This window comes from Budorcas taxicolor, chromosome 7 (genome assembly GCF_023091745.1).
Source record: "Budorcas taxicolor isolate Tak-1 chromosome 7, Takin1.1, whole genome shotgun sequence".
Lineage (NCBI taxonomy): Eukaryota > Metazoa > Chordata > Mammalia > Artiodactyla > Bovidae > Budorcas > Budorcas taxicolor.
In genome coordinates, this window is record NC_068916.1 from 71,230,219 (window position 1) to 71,256,306 (window position 26,088).

At 45.0% G+C, this 26,088-nt stretch overlaps 1 protein-coding gene across 1 annotated transcript in view; it reads right to left on the reverse strand.

The window, feature by feature from the left end:
• The window catches only part of CCNJL (cyclin J like), a 62,175-nt gene extending 44,378 nt beyond the window's left edge, over window positions 1–17,797 (reverse strand). The window contains exon 1 of the mRNA XM_052644081.1: window positions 17,732–17,797. Coding sequence (XP_052500041.1) covers window positions 17,732–17,797 — 66 coding nt within the window. The remainder of the gene's footprint in view (window positions 1–17,731) is intronic.
• Between the last annotated feature and the right edge of the window lie 8,291 nt (window positions 17,798–26,088).

Genomic DNA, 26,088 nt, shown 5'->3' on the forward strand with positions numbered 1-26,088 from the left:
CTTTCTGACTCTGTGCTCTTAACATGATGTTTTGGGGCCTCCATGGGATAATTTAGGCTTGTGTTTTCCTTCCAAAATAATGTTATATGAAACAGTTTATAAAATAAAGGCAATGGCACCCCACTCCAGTACTCTTGCCTGGAAAATCTCATGGACGGAGGAGCCTGGTGGGCTGCAGTCCATGGGGTCGCTAAGAGCTGGATACTACTGAAGCAACTTAGCAGCAGCAGCAGCAGCAGCACCACTATACAAATTTTAGAAAATATGATAAGTACTAAGAACATTAAATTACCAGTAATCCCGCACTGGGAGATAACTGTGAGTCCATACAAGTCTCGTTACATGCCCTTCTGACATTGCTTCTCTACACAGAGATGCCCCCCCAACAACTTAACCCAATTCAGGCTCTCCTCTCAACACTCCCTGTCTTGAGGTGGGCCCAGGCAGGGGAACTGCCACTAACACTAGCAGAACCCAGGAGACTGAGGCTCAGAAGTGCAATGGCCCAGGCCACACTGCAGGTCAGTGGCAAATCCTGGCGTGGACATCAGAGGAGCTGGCTGGGCCTGGGGTGGGACACGGCTTTGAGTGTGACAACTGCTGCATAAACAGGCCAAGGTGCAGAGCAGGGCCGAGCTGCCCTCCCACACCAGCCACTGAAAGAAACCCACTCGGGGTCTCCTCCCATGTGCCTCCCACCAAGCTCTTACTCCCTGCTGCCAACTGCTGCCTCCCTAGGGAGGCTGGGCCTCCAGGCACCGGGCCAGCTGCTTGGGAAACAGCTCCAGGGCTTGAGTCCGCCTGAGAACAAAGAGCAGCAAGACGGTGAAGAAACACCATGGGTAACCAAGGTGACCAACGGGAAGTGGAGACTTGCAAATGGAAAGGGAGAAAGAAAGGGGAGGGGTGGGCTGATTCTTCAGAGGCCTCAGGAGGACAGGCCACAGACCTGGGAGGCCCTGCAAAGCCAGAGGATCACCCAACCCTTCCCTCCCCTCGCAAACGGATTGCTTCATAGAGCCCGAGGAGGCATTTTCCGTAAAGAATCAACTTCTCTGCGGGAACATTATTTCAACATCCTCGAGAGGGTGGCCTGCAGTACATGAAGCCAACAAGGCTGGTCACATCCTCTCCTGCTGATGTCTGGCCTGCAGCTTCCTTCCAGCAAAGAGAGGTCACTCTGAGCCACCCCACCTCTTGTGGGGACCCCCTGAACTCTGCAAATCATAGGAGGGCCAGCTCCAAACACACTTCCTCATTCCCAGGAGACAGAGCCACTGCCCTTCAGGGCACAAAGGCAAGTTTGAGCACCCACCATCCCGCCCCCCACTCACAGGTGACACCCTTACACCGCCTCCCCGCCCCGCCCCCCATAAAATGCCAGCACTCCCCTGAGTTCTTAACAGCTTCCTGATACGACCCTGTCCCACACCTTCTGTACTGGAGGTGCCCCTCATTCTTCCACACCCTCTGTCACCTAGGGACATGGGTCATGGTGTGCCCCCTTCCACGCTGGTTCCTTGCAATAGGCCCAACCCTCACAACTCTTCTCCTTCTCCCCTGGGTCACCACTCCCAAGCTGCGGCTTTCACTCCACACTTTCAGCTACCTGCCCTCATTTCCAGATTCCTTTTGATACATTCTCCTGGGCATCCTAACCCTACTGTGCAGCCAGAAATGGGTCGGTAGTGGTAGCGGTAACCACCACCACTAAGCCCCAGCTGCTCCAGCTGGGATTCCAGTCCCCTGCTGACCTGGGCTCCCGCACCTGTGGCCAGTTGATCACAGGCACTGGAATCTCCTGGGGATCTACTGAAACATGGAGGCTGCCCCCTGGTACTGAGTTGGATGGCATCTCCGCCAGACTCACATCCGCCAGAACCCTAGAACGTGACCTTATTTGGAAACAGTGTCTTTACAGAGGCAATCAAGATAAAATGAGGTCATACTGGATTAGAGTGGGCCCTAATCCAATGACTGGTGTCCTTATAGGAAGAGAAAACAGAGACACGCAGACACACAAAGGGAAGACCAGAGACACACAGACACACAGAGGGAAGACCAAGCAAAGACAAACACAGGAAGAGGGCCGGGTGAGGATGGAGGCAGAGACCAGACTGATGAAGCTACACGCCAAGGAATGTCAAGCATGGCCAGCAACCACCATATGGTGGAGATCCTCCCTTCAAGCCTCTGGAGGGAGCACCATGCTGTAAACACCCTGATTTCAAGACTTCTGGCCTCCAGAACGACAAGGGAATACACTTCTGCTATTGTAAGCCACCCAGTTTGAGGCAGCCCTAGGAATCTACTACACTCCCCATTTCCTGTCTTGCTGACTCAGTCCTCCTGGGATGGAGCTGGGCATCTCTCTGCACCTTACAGGCACTTCATGTGAGCCTGATGCTTGGCTATAAGCTCCATGAAGGTGGAGAATTTTATTTGCTCACCACTTATATCCCCAGTGGCTAGCAGTGCATGGCATGTGATCAGCTGCTAAAAGACATGTGCTGAATGAAAGAATGAAGGTGGACCAGCATGCAACAACTAACTCCGCCTTGGTCAGGGCATTTCAGTTCTTTTCAGTCACTCAGCTGTGTCCGACTCTTTGCGACCTCTTGGACTGCAGCACGCCAGGCTTCCCTGTCCATCACCAACTCCTGGAGTTCACTCAAACTCACATCCATCGAGTCGGTGATGCCATTCAACCATCTCATCCTCTGTTGCCCGCTTCTCCTCCTGCCTTCAATCTTTCCAAGCATCAGGGTCTTTTCAAATGAGACAGTTCTTCACATCAGGTGGCCAAAGTATTGGAGTTTCAGATTCAGCATCAGTCCTTCCAATGAATATTCAGGGTTAATTTCCTTTAGGATTGACTGGTTTGATCTCTTCACAGTCCAAGAGACTCTCAAGAGTCTTCTCCAACACCACAGTTCAAAAGCATCAATTCTTTGGTGATCAACTTTCTTTATAGTCCAACTCTCACATCCATACATGACAACTGGAAAAACCATAGCTTTGACTAGATGGACCTTTATTGGCAAAGTAATGTCTCTGCTTTTTAATATGCTGTCTAGGTTGGTCATAGCTTTTATTCCAAGGAGCAAGTGTCTTTTAATTTCATGGCTGCAGTCACCATCTGCAGTGATTTTGGAGCCCCCAAAAGTAAAGTCTGTCACTGTTTCCATTCTTTCCCCATCTATTTGCCATGAAGTGATGAGACCAGATGCCATGATCTTAGTTTTCTGAATGCTGAGTTTTAAGCCAGCTTTTTCACTCTCCTCTTTCACTTTCATCAAAAGGCTCTTTACTTCTTCACTTTCTGCCCTAAGAGTGGTGTCATCTGCATGTCTGAGATTACTGATATTTCTCCCAGCAATCTTGATTCCAGCTTGTGCTTCATCCAGCCCAGAATTTCGCATGCTGTACACTGCGTATAAGTTAAATAAGCAGAGTGACAATATACAGGCTTGAAGTACTCCTTTCCCAAATTAAGCAACTTTAACAATTAAATGAGATAATGTGCATCAAACATTCAACAATGTCTGGCATGTGGTACCTGATAAACGCCTACTCCCTTAATTTAGAGGGCAGTGGGAGTCTTGAAAAATTACACAGAAACTAGCAATTGCTGGAAGGAGCATTCCAACAACAATCTTCACCATGAAAAAGGTCAATCCCTCAGCAATGGAAAATCACTTTGTTCCAACAAGTAAGAAACATTAAGTCTTTCACTCTGTTTGTTAACTGGTTCCTATGATCCTATTGCCTAATACTCTCAAGTCTTCCCACTTCCTGTCCTGGTTCAGAGGCCATCTCTTTGGAACACTGCCAACACCTAGGTCTTCAAGGCCAAGGATATTTTCCAGTGATCCAGCCCCCATTCCTCAGAGTTCTCTATGTCTCAGGATAAGTGTAAATGTCTACCGAGACCCATATCCCAGAGCCGATACTCCTGGTCCACCTGCCGGCCCCCTACTCATCAGACTGCCCCAGGCAGACCACCAATGCATGATCACCATATGCTGCAGTCCTGGGCTCTAGTAGATGACATTCCTCTATGTCTCACCTTTTGGAAGCTTTTCATATTTCCCTAGGCAATGGGATGTCATCATGGGTATAGTGGTTAAGAGTGTGCACTTTGGAGCCAGTCTGCCTGGGTTCAAATTTTGGCTCTTTCATCTACCTGATGCATGACCTTGGATAAGTTATTTAACTCTGTAAACTTTAGCATCTGTCTCATCTGTAAAGTGGGGGTAAAATGAAGATAATTTAGTACCTACTAGAGGACTTAGGGGATTCCCAGATGGCACTAGCAATAAAGAATCTGCCTGCCAATGCAGGAGACTTAAGAGACGCAGGTTCAATCCCTGGATCGGGAAGATCTCCTGGAGGGGGGCATGGCAACCCACTCCAGTATTCTTGCCTAGAGAAGCCCATGGACAGAGTCCATGGACACTGTCCACCAGGTTCCTCTGTCCATGGGATCACAAAGAGTTAGATATGCCTGAAGTGACTTAGCAGCAAGAGCAGAGGATTTAGATAATGGGAGGTAACATAAGTCAGGCACACAACAAGCACCCATTAATGGGGAAGAGTTTTGCTAACTTTGACAAATACAATGGCCAGAGTGGTCTGAGATGATTATCCTCAGTTGTACTAAGAATAACCCCCCAGGAGTGAGGCCAGGGGCTGTGATATCTTCTGTACAGCTTCTCGGTGTCTGCAGGTGACACACGAGGTTTTGTGACCCCATGGACTGAAACACACCAGGCTTTCCTGTCCATCACCATCTCCCAGAGCTTCCTCAAATTCATGTCCACTGAATCAGTGATGCCATCCAACCATCTCATCTTCTGTTGTCCCCTTCTCCTCCTGACTTCAATCTTTCCCAGCATCAGGGTCTTTTCAAATGAGTCAGTTCTTCACATCAGGTGGCCAAAGTACTGGAGTTTCAGCTTCAGCATCAGTCCTTCCAATGAACATTGAGGGTTGATTTCCTTTAGGATGGACTGGTTTGATTTCCTTGCAGTCCAAGGAACTCTCAAGAGTCTTCTCCAACACCACAGTTCAAAAGCATCAATTCCTCGGTGCTCAGCCTTCTTTATGGTCCAGCTCTCACATCCATACATGACTACTGGAAAAACCACTGCACTGCCTGATAAAGAAGTGGTCGGCCAACAAGGCATGGGACAGTCCAAGGAAATGAGCCAAAATTTGTCTTCCCAGACTCAGAGCCAGGCCACCCTTCCTCCTGATCCGACTGCTGTATCCCTTTCACCCAAAACAGGCTTCCAGAGAGGATTCCTAGCTGGGAAGGTGCTGCTAGTGGTTTGACCAAAATTCCCCCAGAATTTATGGCCCATCTTAAAAGCAACCATTGTAGGGACTTCTATGGGTGTCTAATAGCTAAGACTCCAAGCTCCCAATGCTGAGAGCCAAGGTTTGACCCTGATCGGGGAACCAGATCCCACATGCCACAACTAAAGATCCTGCAGGGTAAAACTATGACCCAGCGCAGCCAAATAAATTTTTTTTTTTAAAGTAACCATGCAAAAGAAACCCTGAAATGTTAAGGGATAACAGGGCATTGCATCTGCATCTTGGTCTGCATCTTGATCCAGGAGAGGAAAAAAATGCCTAAAGAAAGAAAAAGGTGATGATAAGGCAAATGTGTTAAAGTGTTTACAACTGTGTACTGTGCTGGCAACTCTGCTAAGTTTGAAATTATTTCAAAACAGAAAGTTAACACAAGAGACCCATGAGAGATTTCCACTCAGAGCCAACAGCTCTGTACCACTAGCCTCCGTCTTCTCACCTCCTTGTGTGGGTGCCCGGGTGTTGCCCCGCCACCAGGGGAAGTTCCTGTTACACATCACTGCCTTCAAGGCTGCGTGCAACTCTGCTTGTTGAAAGTCAGATTCCGGACAGCAGATCTCGAGGTTTTAAGGTCCCAGCTCTCCCACTTAATGGCCAAGTGCTGAAGTCCTTGGAGGCTGTTACTCTCCCAGCAGACGGAGTTACTGGCAGCCATGCTACCTACCCCACTAGGCAGTGAGGTCCAGTGAGGTGTGGACTATAAGACACAGACCCCAGACCAGGCGTCCGTGATGAGCACATAGCAATGGGGGGGCGGGGAGCTGCTCATATGCAGCAGCTGCTCTGCTCAGAACTGGGGAGTTACAGTCCCAGCCTGCCATCCAGGGAGATCCAAATGGAGTAATTCCATTAATAAGTATACAATTACAAATTGTGCTGAGTGCTGAAGGAATAATCAAGGGTTGTCTAAGAACACAGCAGCAGCCCACACTGACCTTGTATGGCAGCCAGGGAAGGTTCTTCTGAGGAAGTGATGTTTGATTGACAGCTAGAGAACAAGAAGGTTACAGCATGTCCTAGTCCCACAGAATAGGGAAGTATACAAGCCAAACTTAACAGTGAAATTAAGGACACCAGGAGGAAGTAATAGGTCAAATCAAGAATATGGGGTGTCCTTCAGGACATATGACCTGCTTTAGCCAAAATTCAATGGCATGAAAAATAATTTTTTAAGGCAATGGGAGGCAGGGAGACCATTATAGAATGAAAGACTTAAGAATAATTTTTAAAAACCTACTGAATAGTAGAAGTTATTTGCAATGATATGACTGATACAATTCAACAGATCAAATACAATCAAAAAAACAAACAACTGGATTTTAAAAAGGGTAGAACTAAACAAATATTTTTCTAAAAGGAAATGCAGATGGCCAACAGGCATATGAAAAGATGCTCAACATCAATAATCATCAGGGAAATGCAAATGAAAACCACGAGATATCACCTGACATCTATAGAATGGCCATCATCAAAAAGAACACAAGTAATGGACTTCCTTGGGGGTACAGTGGATAAGAATCCACCTGCCAATGCAGGAGACAAGGGTTTGATCCCTGGTTTGGGAAGATTCCACGTGCCACAGAGCAACTAAGCCAGCGTTCCAAACTACTGAGCCCCTCCTCTAAAGCCCTGAGAACCACAGCTAACAAAACCACGTGCTGCAACTACTGAAGCCTGTGAGCCCTAGTACCTGATTGCCTAAAGCTGGTGCTTCAAAACAAGAGAAGCCACTGCGACGAAAAATAGCCCCCCGATTGCCGCAACTAGAGAAAGCCCATTGGCAAGAACAAAGACCCAGCACAACCAAAAGGGGAAAAAAAAAAAAGAATACAAATAACAAATGTTGGTAAGAGAACCCTCCTACACTACTTGTGGGAATGCAAACTGGTACAGCCACTGTGGAAAACAGTATAGAGATTTTCCAAAATATTAAAATGGAACTACCATATGACCAAGCAATTCCACTCCTGGGCAGACAGCCGAAAAAAACCAGAGACACAAATTCGAAAAGATACACATACTCCAGTGTTCAGAGCAACATTATTTAAAACTACCAAGGTATGGAAGCAACCTAACTGTCCTTCAAAAGCTAAATGGATAAAGAAGATGTGGTGTGTACATATACACAATGGAATACTACTCAGCCCTAAAAAGGAAACTTTGCCATTTGCAGCAACATTGACAGATGCTAAGTGAAAGTAAGTCAGAGAAAGGCAAATATTGTATGATATCACTTATCTGTGGAATCTAAAAAATGTAACTAGTGAATGTAACCAAAAAGAAGCAGACTCACAGATATAAACAACAAACTACTGGTTACCAACGGAGAGAGGAAAAGAGGAGGGACAATATAGGAGAAGGCGTATTTTTTAAAAGTGTTATTTCAGGATTATATTAAATCATGTATGTGAAACTTCTGAAACTTTTATAGCACTACAGAATTTAAAGAACCTGTCATTCAATTAAGAAAAATGTAATGCATGGACCTTATCTAGATCATAATTGGAACAAAACAACTATAAAAGCCATTTATGAGACAGCTGGGAGAACTGAACATGAACTGAGACATGCTGCTGCTGCTACTGAGTCGCTTCAGTCGTGTCCGACTCTGTGTGACCTCACAGACGGCAGCCCACCAGGCTCCCTGTCCCTGGGATTCTCCAGGCAAGAACACTGGAGTGGGTTGCCATTTCCTTCTCCAATGCATCAAAGTGAAAAGTGAAAGTGAAGTCGCTCAGTCGTGTCCAACTCTTAGCGACTCCATGGACTGCAGCCTACCAGGCTCCTCTGTCCCTGGGATCCTCCAGGCAAGAATGGTGGAGTGGGTTGCCATTTCCTTCTCCAATGCATGGAACTGAGCCATAGAAGGCTATTAATAAATGATAGTGAGTTTTGTAAGACTGGCATAGTTATTACATTTTTTTAAAACGGCCTTTATCTCTTAGTAGATATTTATGGGTGAAATGACATGCTGTCTGGAGAAGAAGAAGCAGGTACTGAAGCTAGGTGGAGAGTACACGGGGATTCACTCCACTATTCTCTCTACTTTTGTGTATCTTTTTAAATTTCTATAATAAAAAATTAAGGACAAGTTCACTCCAAAGAGTCAGACCTATTAAGTCATTCGATCACTTTTACAATGATCAGAAAAATCAATTGTTATTAAGTATAAAGTTAGGTACCTCGTCACATCTAATAATTCCACCTATTTTAGTGCACGGATGAACCAGAGTGAAAGCAATTCCTCTCTGATGGCACTGAGGCTTTCTACAACTTTTCCTTACAATAATTCAATCAATCCAATTCCTGATGCTTCTTGCTGTTCTTACGATCCTCCCTACCCTTCCCTGTCATCCCACCCCAGCCACTCAAGTCACCAGATGATCATTTGTCGACTCAGTAAGTAGCTGGTGCTACCAGCAGGGATGTCCCTACCAAGAGAACGTCCAGGCTCTGGTACCATCTGCTCCAGTGACCTACATGGGGGCCAGTGCCTCAGGACAATTCAAATTCAGCCTCAGGATTCAGTTTCCAAGTAACTGCCATGTGAGGATGGAGGGAAGCACACACTGCGGTGGCGGGGCTCAGGGAGTGTTGGAGAGTTCTGTGGCCTGAGTCCCAGGTGAGCAGGCCTCCCCCAGCATGACGTGAGTCTCAGGATGGTTCTCTGCTGCAGATGGGCCTCCCTGGATCCTGGAAAGTGTTCAGAGTTCTCTACCCCTTCCTTTGTAGCTTGTAGTACTTTTCCTATTCAGAGTTCCTGATTCTTTTTAAACACAGACAAGAGACACCATTTTGACCTATTAAAACAGAACAGACTTTTTCTTTTTTTACCATTTATTTTATTTGTCTTAGTTGCAGCATGTGGGCTCTTCGCTGAAGTTTGGCTCGCAGGCCCAGTAGTTCTGGTGTGTGGGTTTACTTACTCCAGGTATGTAGGATCTTAATTCCCCAACCAGGGATTGAACCTGCGTCCCCTGCATTGCAAGGCAGATTCTTAACTACTGGACCACCAGGGAAGTCCCTGGACTTTTAGAAAAAGCTAATACCAGGGTTGGCAAAGTTACTGGGAAGCAGACACCCTCCCACAGTTCGAGTGAAAGCTGGTGCAACTTTTGAGAATTTATTCACTGATGAAATACAAAGTTCTTAAAATCATACCCTGTGACAAGCAATTCCATTCTAGGCATTTATTCTCATGAGCACACTCATAGACAGCAGAGCAGGATCAGCACTGCAGTGTTGTATAAAATCAAATGGAACAAGAGAAATGACCCAAAAGGCCATCAAGAGGGGGATGGACAAATTATCTAATATACATACAGTGGAATATTACTCAGCAATAAAAAAGAAACAAACTCCTAATAGATACAACACAGGTGAATCTCAAAAGTGTTAAAAAACTAAGTTTAAAAAGACAGACAGAAAAGAGCATATACATGTAACTCCATTTCCACTCTGGAAAAGATAAACTAATCCACACAGACAAAAAACAGCTCAGTGACTGCCTGGTGCTGGGAGCAAGACGGGGGCAGTGACTGAGAAAAGGAACCTGGGAACTTTCTAGGTTGATGGCAATGTTTTATCTCTTGACAATGGTGGTTGCTACATGTATATACATTTGTCAAAACTTGCTGTATACTCAAAACTGCATAACCACTTAAAGATCTGTGTGTTGTATCATATATAAACTTCAGCTTAAAAAAATGAATAAGCAGCTCCATTTATGTATTCAACAAAGAAACGAGTTAATCCAATCATGGTATATCCATACCATAAAACATTATGCATGATACCTGTTGACCAATAGTTAACTTAGAAAGTTATTTAGCATATACAGTTAACAAAAAAATTGTTATGAAACTATAACATACTGTAATACACTATGACAACATTTATATAAAATAAATGTATACATTTGGATAAAAAATGGCCAAAAAGAAACATTTCATTCATTCATTCTACACAAATATATTGAGTATCTACACTATACCTTTATTGTTACAGTGAGCAGAAAAGACCAAAAAAATTCCCTTCTGGTCATGGAGCTTCTGTTGGTGGTTTCATTAAGATATTTAAATTATTAAAATGTAAACATTTAAAAAATCAAATGGTACAGGGAAGTGTATAAATTCTACTACCACTTGTGTCAGAACACACACACATGGCTTCTTCACACACAGGGTAACTCTGGAAAGATTCAGGAGAAACTAGAGTCAGTGATACCTTTCAGGGAGGGAACTAGAGCCTCTTCACCATCCAACCTTTCATATGTGTTTTTTCCTTTCTTATCATGTTCTTATATTGTCTATTCTAAATAAACACAAGGAATTGTTTCAAATTTTTTTGCAGAAGTCCAATAATCAGGATTGGGTGAAGAAGAGTGATATGGAAATGTGTGAGCATGATATATTATGAAATCAACAGTGTTTTAAGAAAAGATATTTTCCATCTTCACTAAGTAAAAGCTCTATAAAAATGCGATGACACACACACAAAAGAACAGAAGGACCGACACTAAAATGTCAACAGATTTCTCCGAGGAGTGGGATTGTGGGGGGAGTATTACTTTCTTCTGTTTGCTTGTATTTATTTTCGTAGTTTCCTAGAGAAACAAAAAACGTACTTTGTGTGTTTAATAATTTTTTTTAAAAAATGAAGGGAAATCCCTGGCCACCCAGTGGTTAGGACCCGGTGCTTCCACTGCAGGAGCATGGGTTCGATCCCTGGTCAGGGAACTAAGATCCTGCAAGTTGCGCAGCATGGCCAAAAGAAGAGAAAGAAAGAAAAGAAAGAAATAGCAGACCAACAATGTCACCTCTTTCTGGCACGTTCTCTCAGAGAGAATTGCTGGCTGCACTCCCTTTACCCAAGGGGCTGTGTGGTTTAGGAAGACAAAGAACAAGTCAAGGGCAAGGGCACAGAGCCAACCCAAAGTCTTAACTGTCCTCCCTTCACTTAGGGAGCACAGACCTCCCCAGCCAACTAGGATGCCCGCCAAGACCCTTCCCCACTCCACAACCCAGAGGCCCAGGAGACGGAAGGAGGATACCCATACCCATTTTCTCCCAGAATACTTGGGAGGCAGGGAACAGGAATCACTCTCCTGGTTTACAGATGAAACGGAGCCTTCGAGATAATCTGCTTCTTCCACAGATTATGGATAACGTGCAAAGATCTAGTCTCAGCTGAGTGTTGAGGGCACACTGGGGGCTTCCACAGTCTAAGGCTGCTAGGACTAGGGAGAAAATGCCAAGTTCTGGTTCAGTTTTGTTCCCAGCTTCCTAGAGAATACAGGTAAGGCAGAGGAGTCAGTGAGTCTGCAAGCCAGATGCCACTTTGAAGGCCATCTCCTCCTGCCTCTGAACGCCTCCTGCCTCCTGCCTTCTAAATCCACCTTCCATCCTCTGTTTGCACACACCTCCAGGGCAGCCTGCAGCAGCTCTGGAGGATGCACGCCAGAGACTTCCGCTTCTGCTAAAAGCTTCACCCTTACCTCTGGGCTGGCTGTCCTCCCACTTGAAGACCACCGCCACAAGGTGCCCCTGTCAGTCCCCAAGGGCTTGTCCCAGCCAGCATTTGGGGTTGAAAGGCCTGGGTGACACATTCCTGGAACTAAGCTGGACACGTCCCAGTATGTGGAACATTTTCTCATGGGTGGACCTGGGTGTGCCTCATGATTTAGGAAGAATTGCTCCCTGGGGGTGCAGAAACCCAAAAACGAGGAGAAGAGAATAGAAAAACCAAGTAAGAGGTAACCTGGGTCAACACCTTCTATAAGGAGACAGATGTTCAGCTCTGCAGTGGGGACATTCAAGGAATGTAAGGGAAAGAGTGAGAAGAGGGACTACTGATGTTGGAAAAGAAAAATAAAAGAATGTACGCACTTTAGGGGTCATTAGAAGACAGTGTGGTTTTAATCCAGGTGAAGAACAGAGCTGGGGTGAGACCCTACCACATACAGCTGTCAGAGTTCCAGGAAGAGGAAGATCCCGAGGCATCTCATCCTTTTCTGGGCCGGGAGAAACAGGAGCAGCCCCCCAGGTGCACCCCGGGGGCAGGCAACAGCGGAAGCCAGATCACTTCAAGGTGAGAAGCCCCATGCACAAGTGCGGCAGGGGACCCACCAGGACCAGATAAGCGAGGCCCTGCCCTGGGAGTCAGCAATTCCCAATGCCCAGGCTTTTCAGGATGGTTTAGGGAGAACCTAGCCCTTGGAGAGCCATCAGACCACAAACTAAGATACAGAGCCTACAGTGTCATGGAGGGCAGAGCCTTGATTGTTCCTGGCGCTGTACTTCTATTTTAGGTTAAAACGGGTGGTTTTCTCCCAAACAAATTTATGTTCAGGCTGTGAAACAAGCAGGGTTTTGATCTCACGACAGTTACTGACACACTCTGTCTTATAGTTTCCATCTACAGGGTCAGTCCCAGAACCGGGGCAAATATGAGGTGTAAGTGAGATAATATACAAGGGCGCACTTGGCACACTGTCTGAAACATAGGAAGTGCTCAAGAAATAGTAGCTATTAACATTATCATCACTAAACATCATTTCTGTTGGTGTTTCAGAATTTCTCTGTGTTAATTTAGTCACAGATCAGTAAAAATGTCCTTTAACACTCTACTGGTTCAAAAAACACAGTCTCACACAGTTAAAGGCCTTTAAGTGTACAAGAAAGCCAGCTTCAGGAAAACTGGCTGGGAAGAGAAAACTGGCTGTTTTAGGGAATATACATTCCATGGCTGCTTGCTCTGAAGATCTCAAATCTGGGGTTATGGAGAAGACCCCAACGGTACCACGTGACTCTGATCCTGGGAGAAGGTGAATGCCTGATGGAGGAAGAAGGGGCTGGAGGAGGAGTAGGCCTCTGGCACACAGGCTCCCAGAGTCCTGGAAGAGAAAGCTACCAGCGCTATCAACGTGGCTTCGGGAGGGTGGGGGTACTTCTTCCCCAAGTAATCCTCTGAAATCCCCATATTCAGAAAGTCTTCCACATACCCAAGAAGCCTTAAATCACAGTGATGAGAGCTCTTAAACATTCTGTTTTACTAACATAAGCACTTCCTCCTAACTGGAATGATGATGATGTGTAAAATGGACGTAAGTCAAAAGGAGACCAGAGTGAGTTCTATCTACTGTACTGCTCGTCCAAAAACAAAATTCTGGGAGGAAAATGGAACCTCCCAGCAGAAGTGTGGGAGGAATGATCTAGCTTTCTATTATTCGGGCTAAACCTGTAGCTCTTTTCCTACAATCCCAATGCAGGACTTTGGTCCAGGGCAGTAGGTCCGTCTTTGTGGGGAGTTCTTTTCCTACTCCCTCCTCTATTCCTCTCCTCCCCACTCCCACCCCCACATTATCCCAGAAGAGAATGAGACTATCTACTGTCAAGGCTATAGGAGGCCAGGAGGCGGCCTTCACCTGATCCTGTCCCTGGCACCACGGCCAGCACTGCAGCCACTCACGTGGACAGGCCCCGCCAGGCCAGGGCGACCCGACAGAGGGCTCCTGGGAAGCACTCCTGCACCACCGTTCGAGTGCCCCAGGAAGTCCACCTGAGCCTGGTCCTTCGCCTCTGTGCTCCCTGATGGCTGTGCCTGCAACAGGTGAAGCAGCGGACACCCCTTGTCTTCCCTCCATACCGCACGCTGGTCTGGTAAAGCTGAGATATCACACAGCACGCCGCACGCCTGTGAGAGGCTCACAGTCTGGTGAGAAGGACACAGGTAACAGGACCATGAGGGAAGCATGAGGTTGGGGCCAGGACACTTTGGGGAGGGGAGAGAGGCTTGAAGGACCACGAAGTTGGGCCTCAAGCTGAGAGCCATCCCCTGCCCTAATTCCATCATATGTACCCAAAACCTGCTCATTTAAAATGGCTGGATGCATCTTTTGGCAAAAAAAAAAAAGTGGGAGTCAGTCTAATCTGAACACTCCTGGGCCATATGCCTGAAAAACATCACCAACAGCCTCACTGTCACCACCAGCCTGGTGGGGATGATCTGCTCCTCTCTCATGTTCAGTGAAGAAGTTCAAGGCCACAGGTGTGATGGGGAAGAATCCTGACTCCCTTGTACTGGGGGGCACCCCCAGGCCCCACCAGAAAAGTAGTTAAATGAGGAGGAGCTCTAAGTCTGCTTCAACAGAAGCAGTAGGGCCAGGTAGGATGCTCAAAGAGTACTTTAATATTCACAAATGATGTGACCTACAGGGCTCAATTTCCAAAATATACAAACAGTTTATACAACTCAATAACAAAAAAACAAACAACCCAATCAAAAATTGGGCAGAAGACCTAAACAGACATTTCTCCAAAGAAAACAGACAGATGACCATTAGTTACATGAAAAAATGCTCAACATCACTGATTTTTAGAGAACTGAAAGTCAAAACTACATTGAGGTATCACCTCATACTGCTCAGAATGGCCATCATTAAAATGTCTACAAACAATAAAAATCCTGGAAATAGTGTAGAGAAGAGGGAATCCTCCTTAACAGTTGGTGGGAATGTAAATTGGTGCAGCTACTATGGAAAACAGTATGGAAATTCCTCAAAAACACAAAAATTGAGGCACCATATGATCCAGCAATCCCACTCCTGGGTTTATACCCAGAAAAAAACACAAATTTGAAACGCCATTCACAACCCAATGTTTATAGCAGCACTATTTACAATAGCCAAGACATAGAAGCAACCTAAATGTCCATCAACAAATGAATGAAGATGTGATACGTATACAATGGAATACTACTCAGCCGTAAAAAGAATCAAATAAAGCCATTTGCAGCAACACGGATGAATCTAGAGATTACCATATCAAGTGAAGTTATATCAGAAAGGAAAAGACAAACACCGTATGATATCACTTACATGTGGAATCCAAAATATGATACAGGTGAATTTACTTACAAAACAGAAACAGACTCACAAACTTGGAAAACAAAGTTATGGTTACTAAAGGGAGAAGGGGGAGGAGAGGGATAAACCCAGAGTTTGGGATTAGCATATGCAAACTATTATATAGAGAATGGATAAACAGTGAGGTCCCACTGTTCATAGCACAGGAAACTGTATTTAATATCTTATAATGGAAAAGAATATGAAACAATATGTGTGTGTGTGTGTGTATATATATATATATGCATAGCTGAATCAGCTTGCTGTACACCAGAAATTGACACAACATCATAAATCACCTATATGTCAATTAAAAAGAAAAAGGAACTAATAAGACCAGTTTCAAGTCACAGGTGACTCTGAGCACTAACTCAAGTGAGTTTTCAACCTCTAACACGTAAGACCTGGACAAACCCATCCTCCCTCAAGGCAGGCAGCCCAACAGTGAACTAACATGACATGGGTGAGGTACAATTAATGGGGAACTGCCTGCCTTGCTCCTTTGAGTGGCTGAAGGAGCGATTAGAACATTCTTATTTATATACAAAAGGTCGAGGATTCTCAGGTAACTGAGCTGGTTGAGTTTATACTGCTCTCAGAAATCCTTCCTGCCAGAAAGGAACCAATGAGGTCAAAGCCATTCCCCTAAGCTACCAGCAGAGCTGACAACCACTGGCACCTGTAAAGAACAAGCAAGCCCCGTTTTTACCGCAGGCCTCACTAATTCATCTAGCCACCACCTCCAGAAAAGGACCAAGACCTTATTACCTGGTCTACCACTCCCACTGCCTGCATGTTACCTGAACCACCAAGATCTGGATTTCTTTTCCATATGCCTTGCTATGCTTGCACCTTGGGCCGTACTGTTCTGGGGAGAAAAACCAAGGGAAGCAGAGGAAAGCCACAGCCTGACAAGCAATGCAAAACAGAGATGGACTAGTAGGAACAGGAAACAAGAGAAGATAACTGGACTGGAATACAGCTACCCCTCATGAGGAAAAAGCTCTGAATAGCTAATGACTTGTTAAGCAGAACTCCACAGACCTTGGGTGCAAATGCACTGGATGTGAGACCTGTCTATGCAGGGACCCAGGGACTCACTAAGGAGACCTCCCCCTCGCTGTACTGGGTTGGATAGCGTCCCTCCAAAATTCATGTCTACCCAGAACCTCAGAATGACTTTATTTGGAAATAGGGTCTTTTCTGATGTAATTAATTAAATTAAGATGAGGTCAAGCAGCCCCCATTCCAACGACTGGTGTCCTTATAAGGCGAGAAAACAGAGGCACAGACAGACATACTGACAGAACACCATGTGACAAGAGGCAGAGGCCGAGCGATGCATCTACCAGCCAAGGAAAGCCAAGGAGCAATGTGGCCCTGCTAACACCTTAACTTCGGACTTCCAGCCTCCAGAACTGTCAGAGAGCACATTTTTATTAAGGCCCCAGGTTTGTGGTAGCTTGTCCAGCAGCCCTAGGAAACCAATGCTGCTGCTGCTGCTAAGTCGCTTCAGTCATGTCCAACTCTGTGCGACCCCATAGACGGCCTCCTACCAGGCTCCTCCGTCCATGGGATTTTCCAGGCAAGAGTTTTGGAGTGAGGTGCCATTGCCTTCTCCATACACACCTTTCATTACACACCTGTTCCCCAAACCACCCTTCCCAGTCTCAGCTCAGGGGCAGGAGACAAGACACACAGGCCATACCTCTAACCCACCTGGAGTCCGCCACCTTCCCAGAGCCTATCAGCACTTCTCCCTTTAAGGGGTGGGGGAGAGCAGAGATCGTATTTCAGCTGTCCCACCTTCTGCCAGTGGAGGCACACTGGCAGGGGAGTGCTGGTTTTCTCCCCACATTCTCCTAGTTCTGTAGCCTCTCCTTTAGACTAGTGTTTCTAAAATCTTATTCAGTCCCATGCTAGATATACTTGGGGTGGGGCATAACTACATATGCCTTAGTCTAGCATTAACCTAACTGTTCTTTATATCATGTTACTACTTTTACTTAAATAAACGTATTTAAAGGAACTGCTATATCGTTACAATAAATGGAAAATCAGCATCATTTATTCTACACAGAGCTTGCTAGATACATGTTTTTAAATTGCACAGTCAATACACGATAACTTTTTTTTTTTAAGTCCGTTCATGTATCCTTTAAAATAATCTCGGGTGACAATACTATGGGAAATACCACCTTAAGGAGTACAGTTTAGTTGTCTAAGAACTCTGGGCTCCTATGCAGAAAAACCAATTTAAGCTCTCCAGTCCCGTTTCTCATTCCCCTTTTTTCCGCGACTGTCCCCAGAGGAGGCTAAGAGCAGAAGGAAAGAAAGGCACCGGGAGTTTCTAGCTCCGACGCAGGGTGACCCGAGGATATGGAGTCAAGAGCGAAAGGGACTTTAAATACCCAGTCCTGCGAGTGACAAGGACGGGGAGGGACTGACCTTCTCGCGCAGGGTGCAGTGGACGTCCGAGGCGACGCGCCCTTCCCACCACGGCTCATCCATCATCGCGTCTGCAGCGCCGCTCTCCGAGGCTACCGGGTTTTGAGGGCACACCCTGAGTGGACACAGGCAACTTCAGAGCCCGCAGCGCGCCCCCCAGCTCCTACCCCGGCATCCCCATCCTCTCTTGTCCTCGGCTCGGGCCTCTGCCGGGCGCCCCCTTCTGCCCCACTCAGCGGAGGAAGGTCGCCTCCTATCCCAAGAAGGCTGCACCGTCCCCTCCCCTTTACTCGTGGGACCTGAGGCGACCTGGAGCTCTGCAACAACTTGCAGAAATTTTATCTTCCTTTTTGCAAAAGTTGCACAGAAAGTTGCAGACTCCGCTAGCTCTCCAGAGGCCGGGGCTCCGGCAGCCGCCACCGGCTCGCCGTCCCCAACTCCTCCCCCGCCGCCCAGCCTTTGTCCTGCTCCCACATCCTGCCCTCCAGCCGGGGCGAAACTCACGCATCCCTCTCCGGAGGTGGGGGGCTGCGGGCGCCGGGCCCTTCCCAGGGCCGAGCCGGCTGTGCCCTCGGATGCCTGCAAGCAAAGGGGGCCCTGGCGCGGGGCGCTCCAAGCTCTCGACGGCCGCCTCCGTAACCCTGCTCGCCCGTGCCGCCGCCGCGCCCCTGCTTGCGCTCGGGTCCCGCCGCGGCTCGCAGCCTCCGGGCCGCCGGGGGCCTCCCTCCTTCGCTGGGGGAATTGGGGGCCGGGCCTCGCGCATGCGCCGCCGGCCCCCGCACCCCGCGGGGCTGGGGGCTGGGAATTGGAGTCTTTCTTTCGGCAGAGCTGGCTGTTTTTCCAGTCCGCACTCCACTCCCGCCTGGGTGCAAAGCTTCCTCTCACCTTCGCGGGGACTCCCGGTGGTCTCCTGGACACCCGTGTGCTCACGCGGGCAGCGCTGGGACCGCGGCGCCACCTGCGCGCGCCGCTCGTGAAGGACGCGGGCAGGATGCCCCCAGAAAGTTCTGTCTCTCGCGTGCGCTGTTCTAACCTACCTTTAGTCGGTTCCACCTGTTTTTTCTTTTTAACTAGTCCTGAAATGCGGAGGTGGATGTCTAAATGTAAAATTCCCACGGAAGCCCCCCAAACCCGCTCTTGATTATCCAAGAGTCCCTGTTTGTAAAGGAGGCTCAGTAAATCAACGGATTTTGTTTTGTGCTCCTGCAAAGTATAGATCTACTCGTTACATTGGGAGAAAACCAGTGTTTCTGGAGGGTCAGGTGGATGGAAAGCATTGTCTTTTTAATTTAGTTTTAATTTGTTTTCGGAAAGACACTCCCTTGAACCAGCCCCTCTGATGGAACAACAAATTGATTGCTTTTTGTGATACTTTTGGAGATTCACCCGTTTCAATTCCAGCTACCGACTGGATGACTTTTGCCATGTTCCTCAGACTCTCTGGGAACCCACCCTCATGTGAAAATTGGGAATAAAAACACCACCAATCTGCTGGAGATATTGCATCGTTAAATAAGATAATTCGTATAAAGGGATTATCCCCATGTCAAGTATAAAACAAACACTCAATAACTAGCTGCTACTAAGGAGGCTTTGGTTTCTGACTAGTTTCCTACAGGCAGGTACCCACCTGGAAAGAAATTTTTAAATCAGCTTTGATAAGCTTCAATAGGTGCTTAAAGAGAAGTTTTAATGTTAAAAAAAAAAAACCACCTTGTAAAAGTGAAAAATAACAATGAATAAGCATTAATAAATACAGGCTCTTAATAAAGACATTATAAAGGCTGAGCAGAATAAGAAAAGTTTGAGGAAATAGAAAAAGGTGAAAATACCAACTTTGCACAAATTAACTTTTTAAATAAAATTCTGACAATTGTGGGTAGATGGGGGGTGGGGGAAGGATGACACTTCTTTTTCTAACACTTAAATGGAAGAATATCAATGAGTAAAGCTAAGATTTTTATCTTTTAAAAATGAGGGATAGAGCTATATATTGCCAAATCTTAAAACATGTCGCAGATCTATGATTCAAACAGTGTGGTGTTGACACAAGAATGGGTAGGTAAGTGTCAGTGGATTAATCGAAAGTTTAGAAATATATTCCACATACTTAGAAACTAACTATGATAAATGTGGCATTTCACTTTTAAGGGGAAAAGGATAAATTCTTCAATAAACTGGCCAGGGGAAATTAGTTAACTTGAGGGAAAAAAGTAAAATTAGGGATTTATTTAAACCATTATCAAATTAAAAATAAGAACCTGTCAAATGATAAAACTAAAACAATTTAGTGATGGTTTGATGTTATTTATTTAAGGGAAAATAATTCATAGATTGGGAGAGTACAGTGCCTTAGAAACAGTGGAACATTCTTCCCAAGGAATTTTGGGCAAAAGTGAATTTTATATGCATAATAATGGAATCTAAAAAGTTAATACTAATGATCCTACTTGCTGGGCAGCGAAGGAGACACAGACAAAAGAACAGACACAGTGGGGGATGGAGAGCACCAGATGGGAAAATTTGAGAGAATAGCATTGAAACATATATATTACCGTATATAAAGTAGATAGCCGGTGGGATTTCGGTGTCTGACTCAAACACCTTGAGGTGATTGGCAGCGAACCCAAAGCTGGTGCTCTGTGATAACCTAGAGGGGAGGGATGGGGAAGGAGGTAGGAGGGGAGTTCAAGAGGGAGGGGACATATGTATACCCATGGCCAATTCATATTGATATATACCAAAAACCATTACAATATTGTGAAGTAATTATCCTCTAATTAGAAATTTTAAAAGAGAGATAGTTATGTAGAGTGTTAGAAGAAGGAGGAAACAGGGCATGATTGACAAGGAGGTCCTATTTTTTAGGGTAGGGTGAGCCAGCTTTAGTTCACTTGGAGGACTGATTTCTGTACTTAGGTTCCCTAGACAGTGAGATGTTTCCAGTCAGTGTGGGCTGGCTGACTTAGGTTTAAATGTGTGATGTAGGCCAGACCACTGGGGTGGCCTCCACATAACGAATTAACGTTATCAAACCCAAAGAACAACAAACAAATGACAACCTCTCCCATAAAAAAAAAAAAAATCACAAGATAACTAAGAAATTAAGAAAGAAAACGTAGGTGATTTATTTCAGATGAGAAGGTCTAGAGGTTAAGGCACAGGAAGAAACAAAAGGCCAGGATGAGTATATATAGATTTGAATAAATAAACCCAGAGAATCCCATGGACAGAGGAGCCTGCGTCCATGGGATCACACAGCCGGACACACTGAAGTGGCTTAGCACTCAGCACTCAGCCATCAAATATCACCAAAAAGGCAAATGGTAAACCGGAGAGAATGTTGGTAACAAATGTGACATGGTTGATCTTACCATATAGACCTCTTGTAAATCACTATGTAAAACTCTAACACCTGAGATGCAGGAATGGATGAACAGGCATGCATGAAAGAGGAAATTCAGATGGACAATTATCATTTTTAAAAAAGCTTTTTTTAAATGCCCATACTCAATAGCCAAGACATTAAACATGTTTTAGAAACGGGGTGTATCTCTGACAAGAATTTTTTAAAGCACAATATACAGGATTGACAAATACAGTGTTGGTGGGAATGAAAATTAACACCGTCTTCTGATAGACAATATAATTGTATTCAGACGCAGTTCTAAGCTGATTGGGAAGCAGAGGACACAGCCCAAGGGCCTGGGCCCTGCATGGCCCACAAAACTGACCCACATTCTCCCCTGCGGCAGGACTTCCTCCACTTCGTGGTGAGCTGAGCGGGCATCTTATTCCTGCAAGGTGCCCGGCCCTCAAGTCTTCATCAGAGACAAAGATCGCTATTTGCAAGGCTCAGGTAAAACCATTTACAGCCTTTCTGCACACAGATTGTAGTCACTTTTCTCTCCAAAACCTTAGGCTTTTGTGTTTTGTTTTTCTTTTTTACTTTCACTGATACACTCGATTATTGTCTTTTATATTGAGATGCTGGAAAAGCAGGAGACAGTTGTGCCTCATCTATTATTGTAAAAATATAACAATAAACTTCCTCAAGCTAAAAAAAAAAAAACACCTTAAAAAAGTATCACCGGATCCAACTATTCCACTTCTGGAAATTCACTCTAAAAAATAAGCATATGAGTACAAAGATTTCTTTACAGGGAGTTTCATCACAAATCTTTTCCATTATAGTGAACAGGGACTGGTTAAATATTAATTTGGCTCAACATTTTTTAAGAGAATAAATAATTATCTGAGAAAATGTTCACAAGATATTAAGTGAAAAAGCAGATTAGATTATGATCCCAATTATACATTATGCTCACATACACACACTCAAAAAAAAAATGTCCATAAAACCAGTCAGTTCAGTTCAGTCGCTCAGACATGTCCGACTCTTTGTGACCCCAAGGACTGTAGCACGCCAGGCTTCCCTGTCCATCACCAACTCCCAGAGCTTACTCAAACTCATGTCCATGGAGTAGGCGATGACATCCAACCATCTCATCCTCTGTTGTCCCCTTCTCCTCCTGCCTTCAATCTTTCCCAGCATCAGAGTCTTTTCCAATGAGTCAGTTCTTTACATCAGATGGCAAAAGTATTGGAGTTTCAGCTTCAGCATCAGTCCTTCCAATGAATGTTCAGGGTTGATTTCCTTTAGGATGGACTGGTTGGATCTCCTTGCTGTCCAAGGGACTCTCAAGAGTCTTCTCTAACACCACAATTCAAAAGCATCAATTCTTTGGCACTCAGCTTTCTTTATAGTCCAACTCTCACATCCATACATGACTACTGGAAACACCATAGCCTTGACTAGAGGAACCTTTATCAGCAAAGTAATGTCTCTGCTTTTTAATATGCTGCCTAGGTTGGTCATAGCTTTTCTTCCAAGGAACAAGCATTTTTAAAACATTATTCTGTGTAATCAGAGTGGTAATATTATGGGAAATTTTAATTTAGTTTTTATTCTAGTATTTCTGAGTTTTCTAAATTTTCTTTAAGAAACATGCATTACTTTCACAATCGGAAAAAAAGAATGAATGCTATTTTTAAAAAATCACTTGATACATTTACAGAGTGGCCTTCCATTGAAAAACAATTCACAGGGTTGTTTTGTTTCTGATTTGGTTTTATCTTTTTCATAGCAGTATTATTTCTTTCTCAGGGTACACCAAAGGAGGTCAGGTCTTTATTGTTCATTGATTTGGAGTTCTCTCTTCCTAACTTCAGGTTCAAGGTTATCCAGGGTCCCAATAGGTGAGCGAGATGCAGAGACTTTGATCTTTTCTTCCAGGGCTATTTTAAGAGGATCCTAAACATCATTCATATTCTTCAGTCTTTTGTATATAATTCTCAGGAGTCTCTCATTTTCCCTGTGTCTCTGAAAGATAAAAACATGTTGCACTGATGGTTTTGGTAGTGAGTCCTGTCCACAGGTAGAAATGATGTCGGTGCCCTTAGCAGAAGAGGCTTCCTATGGTAGACGACAGAGGAAAAATGCAACTGGAGTTATTTCTCCCACTCACTGCATTATGAGAAGTAAATAAGCCAAGGAGTATTCATTCATTCGTTCAAAACCTACAATTTTATCAAATATGAACTATGAACCAATTACTGCCTTTCAACTTCCAATCTCTGAAACTCACAGGATGGGAACCAAAGATTTAAAGCAAGACCATCCTACCTATCTAAAACTTTCCCATGTATAAAATGAGAAAATAATTTTTTTTCTCTGATCTTTTCAATCTTCCTCAGAGGACAAATCAATCTAATATTATCAGCTGTTCACTTTTTATTTTCAACTGGTCACTTTAACTTTCCTTTGTCTTTTTCCCCCTCATAGGATACAAGCTCTCACATTATAAATATATATTTATGGTGAAAAGGATGTGTTCTCATCCTGTTCCCAGGCTTTGATCTCCTCCCCAAGGATAAGCAGCACCTGATGTTTCCTTCCAGAAGTCATCCACACACTTACCAACATGAATACCCATGCCTTTCCCCTTTACATGAATGGCAGCGTATGGAACACACCCTTCTGCATCTTGTTTTTCCCTCTTGGTTGTCCTGTGGCAGCGCCCATAGAGCTGCACAGTTAGCCTGTGTACTCAGTAGATCAGTCATGTCTGGCTCTTTGTGACCCTTTGTACTGAACCAGGCTCCTCTGTCCATGGAATTCTTCAGGCAAGGATACTAGAGGGGGTTGTCATTTCTTTCTCCATGAGATCTTTCCAACCCAGGGATCGAACCCCCATCTCCTGCATTGCAGGAGAATTCTTTACCACTGAGCCATCAGGGAAGCTCCACAGTTACCCCATAGTCGCATAGTATAGATCCATCCACCATGATATATGGACCCACTCTTCTTCTGCTGGACACTTACATTGTCTCCAGTCTTGCTGCCGTAATCACATTACAGTAAATATCCTGGGTGGCAGGGGGGTCCATGATACAAATTCTTCAGGCACACAGCTTTGCAGGTCCTAAGCTGAGGCTAGACTTTGAGTAGTATTTCCATAGAGCCTTTGTCTGTTTGTTTGTTTGTTTTAAAATTTTTATTGGAGTGTTTTCAGGCATATACCAAAGTGAATTAGTTATACATATACATTCTTTTTTTAGATTCTTTTCCCATATAGGCCATTACAGAGTAGTGAGTAGAGTTTCCTATGCTTTACAGTAAGTTCTTATTAGTTATCTATTTTATACATAATAATGTGTGTATGTAAACCCCAATCTCCAAATTTATCCACCTCCCCCCCGCCCCGCCCCTTATTTCCTTAGTGTCCTAATGGTTTGCATTGCTCCATTTAGGACCAAAAGCACGAAGCCTGGCTCAGTTTATAGGGACAGAAGGAAGACATCTGGGCTATAAACTTTGAGACATAAGCCTTGTTTACCACTTTGGTCTTTAACCAAAAACCAGTCCAACCCTTTAAAATCTCTCTAGTTCTGTGCTCTACAGAGTCAAAAGAATATTGACCAAATCCTTTATGATCCTCGATTAGAAATTCTTGACTTAAAACTCTACAGATTAGGTCTGAGACCCCAGCAGGATGAATTTTTAAAAGGACCATTTCGCAAAAAAAACTTGAAACCTAGGATATTTATAAAGCAGGCCCATACTACTCTTTTCAATTAAAAAGGTAGCATGGCATCTAGAAGGCACAAAAGATAAGAAAAAGTAAATTTCCCCTCATTGGGTCAGTTCCTGGGTGTGTGGCTTACGCAGCTGCACAGGCTGAAGCTCAGAAGGGCCTTGTGCTTTTTACGTTCTACTGTCACACCTTGAAATTCTTAGAGAGTTTTATCTTTGAACCTGTGTTTTGTAAACGAAGTCCAGGACAGAGGAGCACGTATGTGAACAAAGGAACTTTGTGCCATAGGTGTCTGCTATTCCTTGCTGCCTTGGGAGCATGGAATTCCAGCGGACCGACAAGGCACAGGAGTTCAGTGAAATCCAAAGAAGTAGAAGGTAAATGTGTTACATCTGTAACTTCAAGTCACAGGGCGGAAAGAACTGACCACCCTGAGACGCTATACTTTCCACTTGAACTAGACTTGCTTTAAATGCAAAAAGAAGGTGTGACAGCTTCCCAAAGGCTGCTGTTAACAAAATACCACAAACCGTGTGGCTTAAAACAACAGACCTGTACTCTCTCACAATTCTGGAGCCTAAAAGTCTCCACGGTGTTGCAGAGTCTGACACAACTGAACAGCTGAACAACAGAAGTCTGAAATCAAGGTATCAATGGGGCTATGCTCCGTTGGAGGCTCTGGGTAGAATACGTCCTTGCCTCTTCCAGTTTCTGGTGGTGGCTGTCAGCCCATGGTGACTTGGCTTCCAGCTGCTTCTTCTTCATCTGCCTTCACCTTCCTAGCGTTCTTATAGAACACTAGTCATTCAACTAGATTAAGGGCTCACCCCACTACTGTGATCTCATCTTAACTAACTACAACTAGAACAACCCTATGTCCAAATAAAAATTAACATACTTTGGTGGGGGCACAATTCAGCCCACAACAGAAGGCAGTAGCGTTCTGAGAAATATGAACAACCAGAGAAGCCTATCCCAGTGTTTCTTACTGGTGTTGCTTACTTGTATTAAGCAACCACATATTATGACAAAGAAGGAAAGGAAAAGATGGCGCAACCCATCATTCCTTTTCCTTTCCTCTCTTCCCTACTTCAGAGAAGGCAATGACACCCCACTCTAGTACTCTTGCCTGGAAAATCCCATGGACGGAGGAGCCTGGTAGGCTACAGTCCATGGGGTCACTAAGAGTCAGACACGACTGGGCAACTTCACTTTCACTTTTCACTTTCATGCATCGGAGAAGGAAATGGCAACCCACTC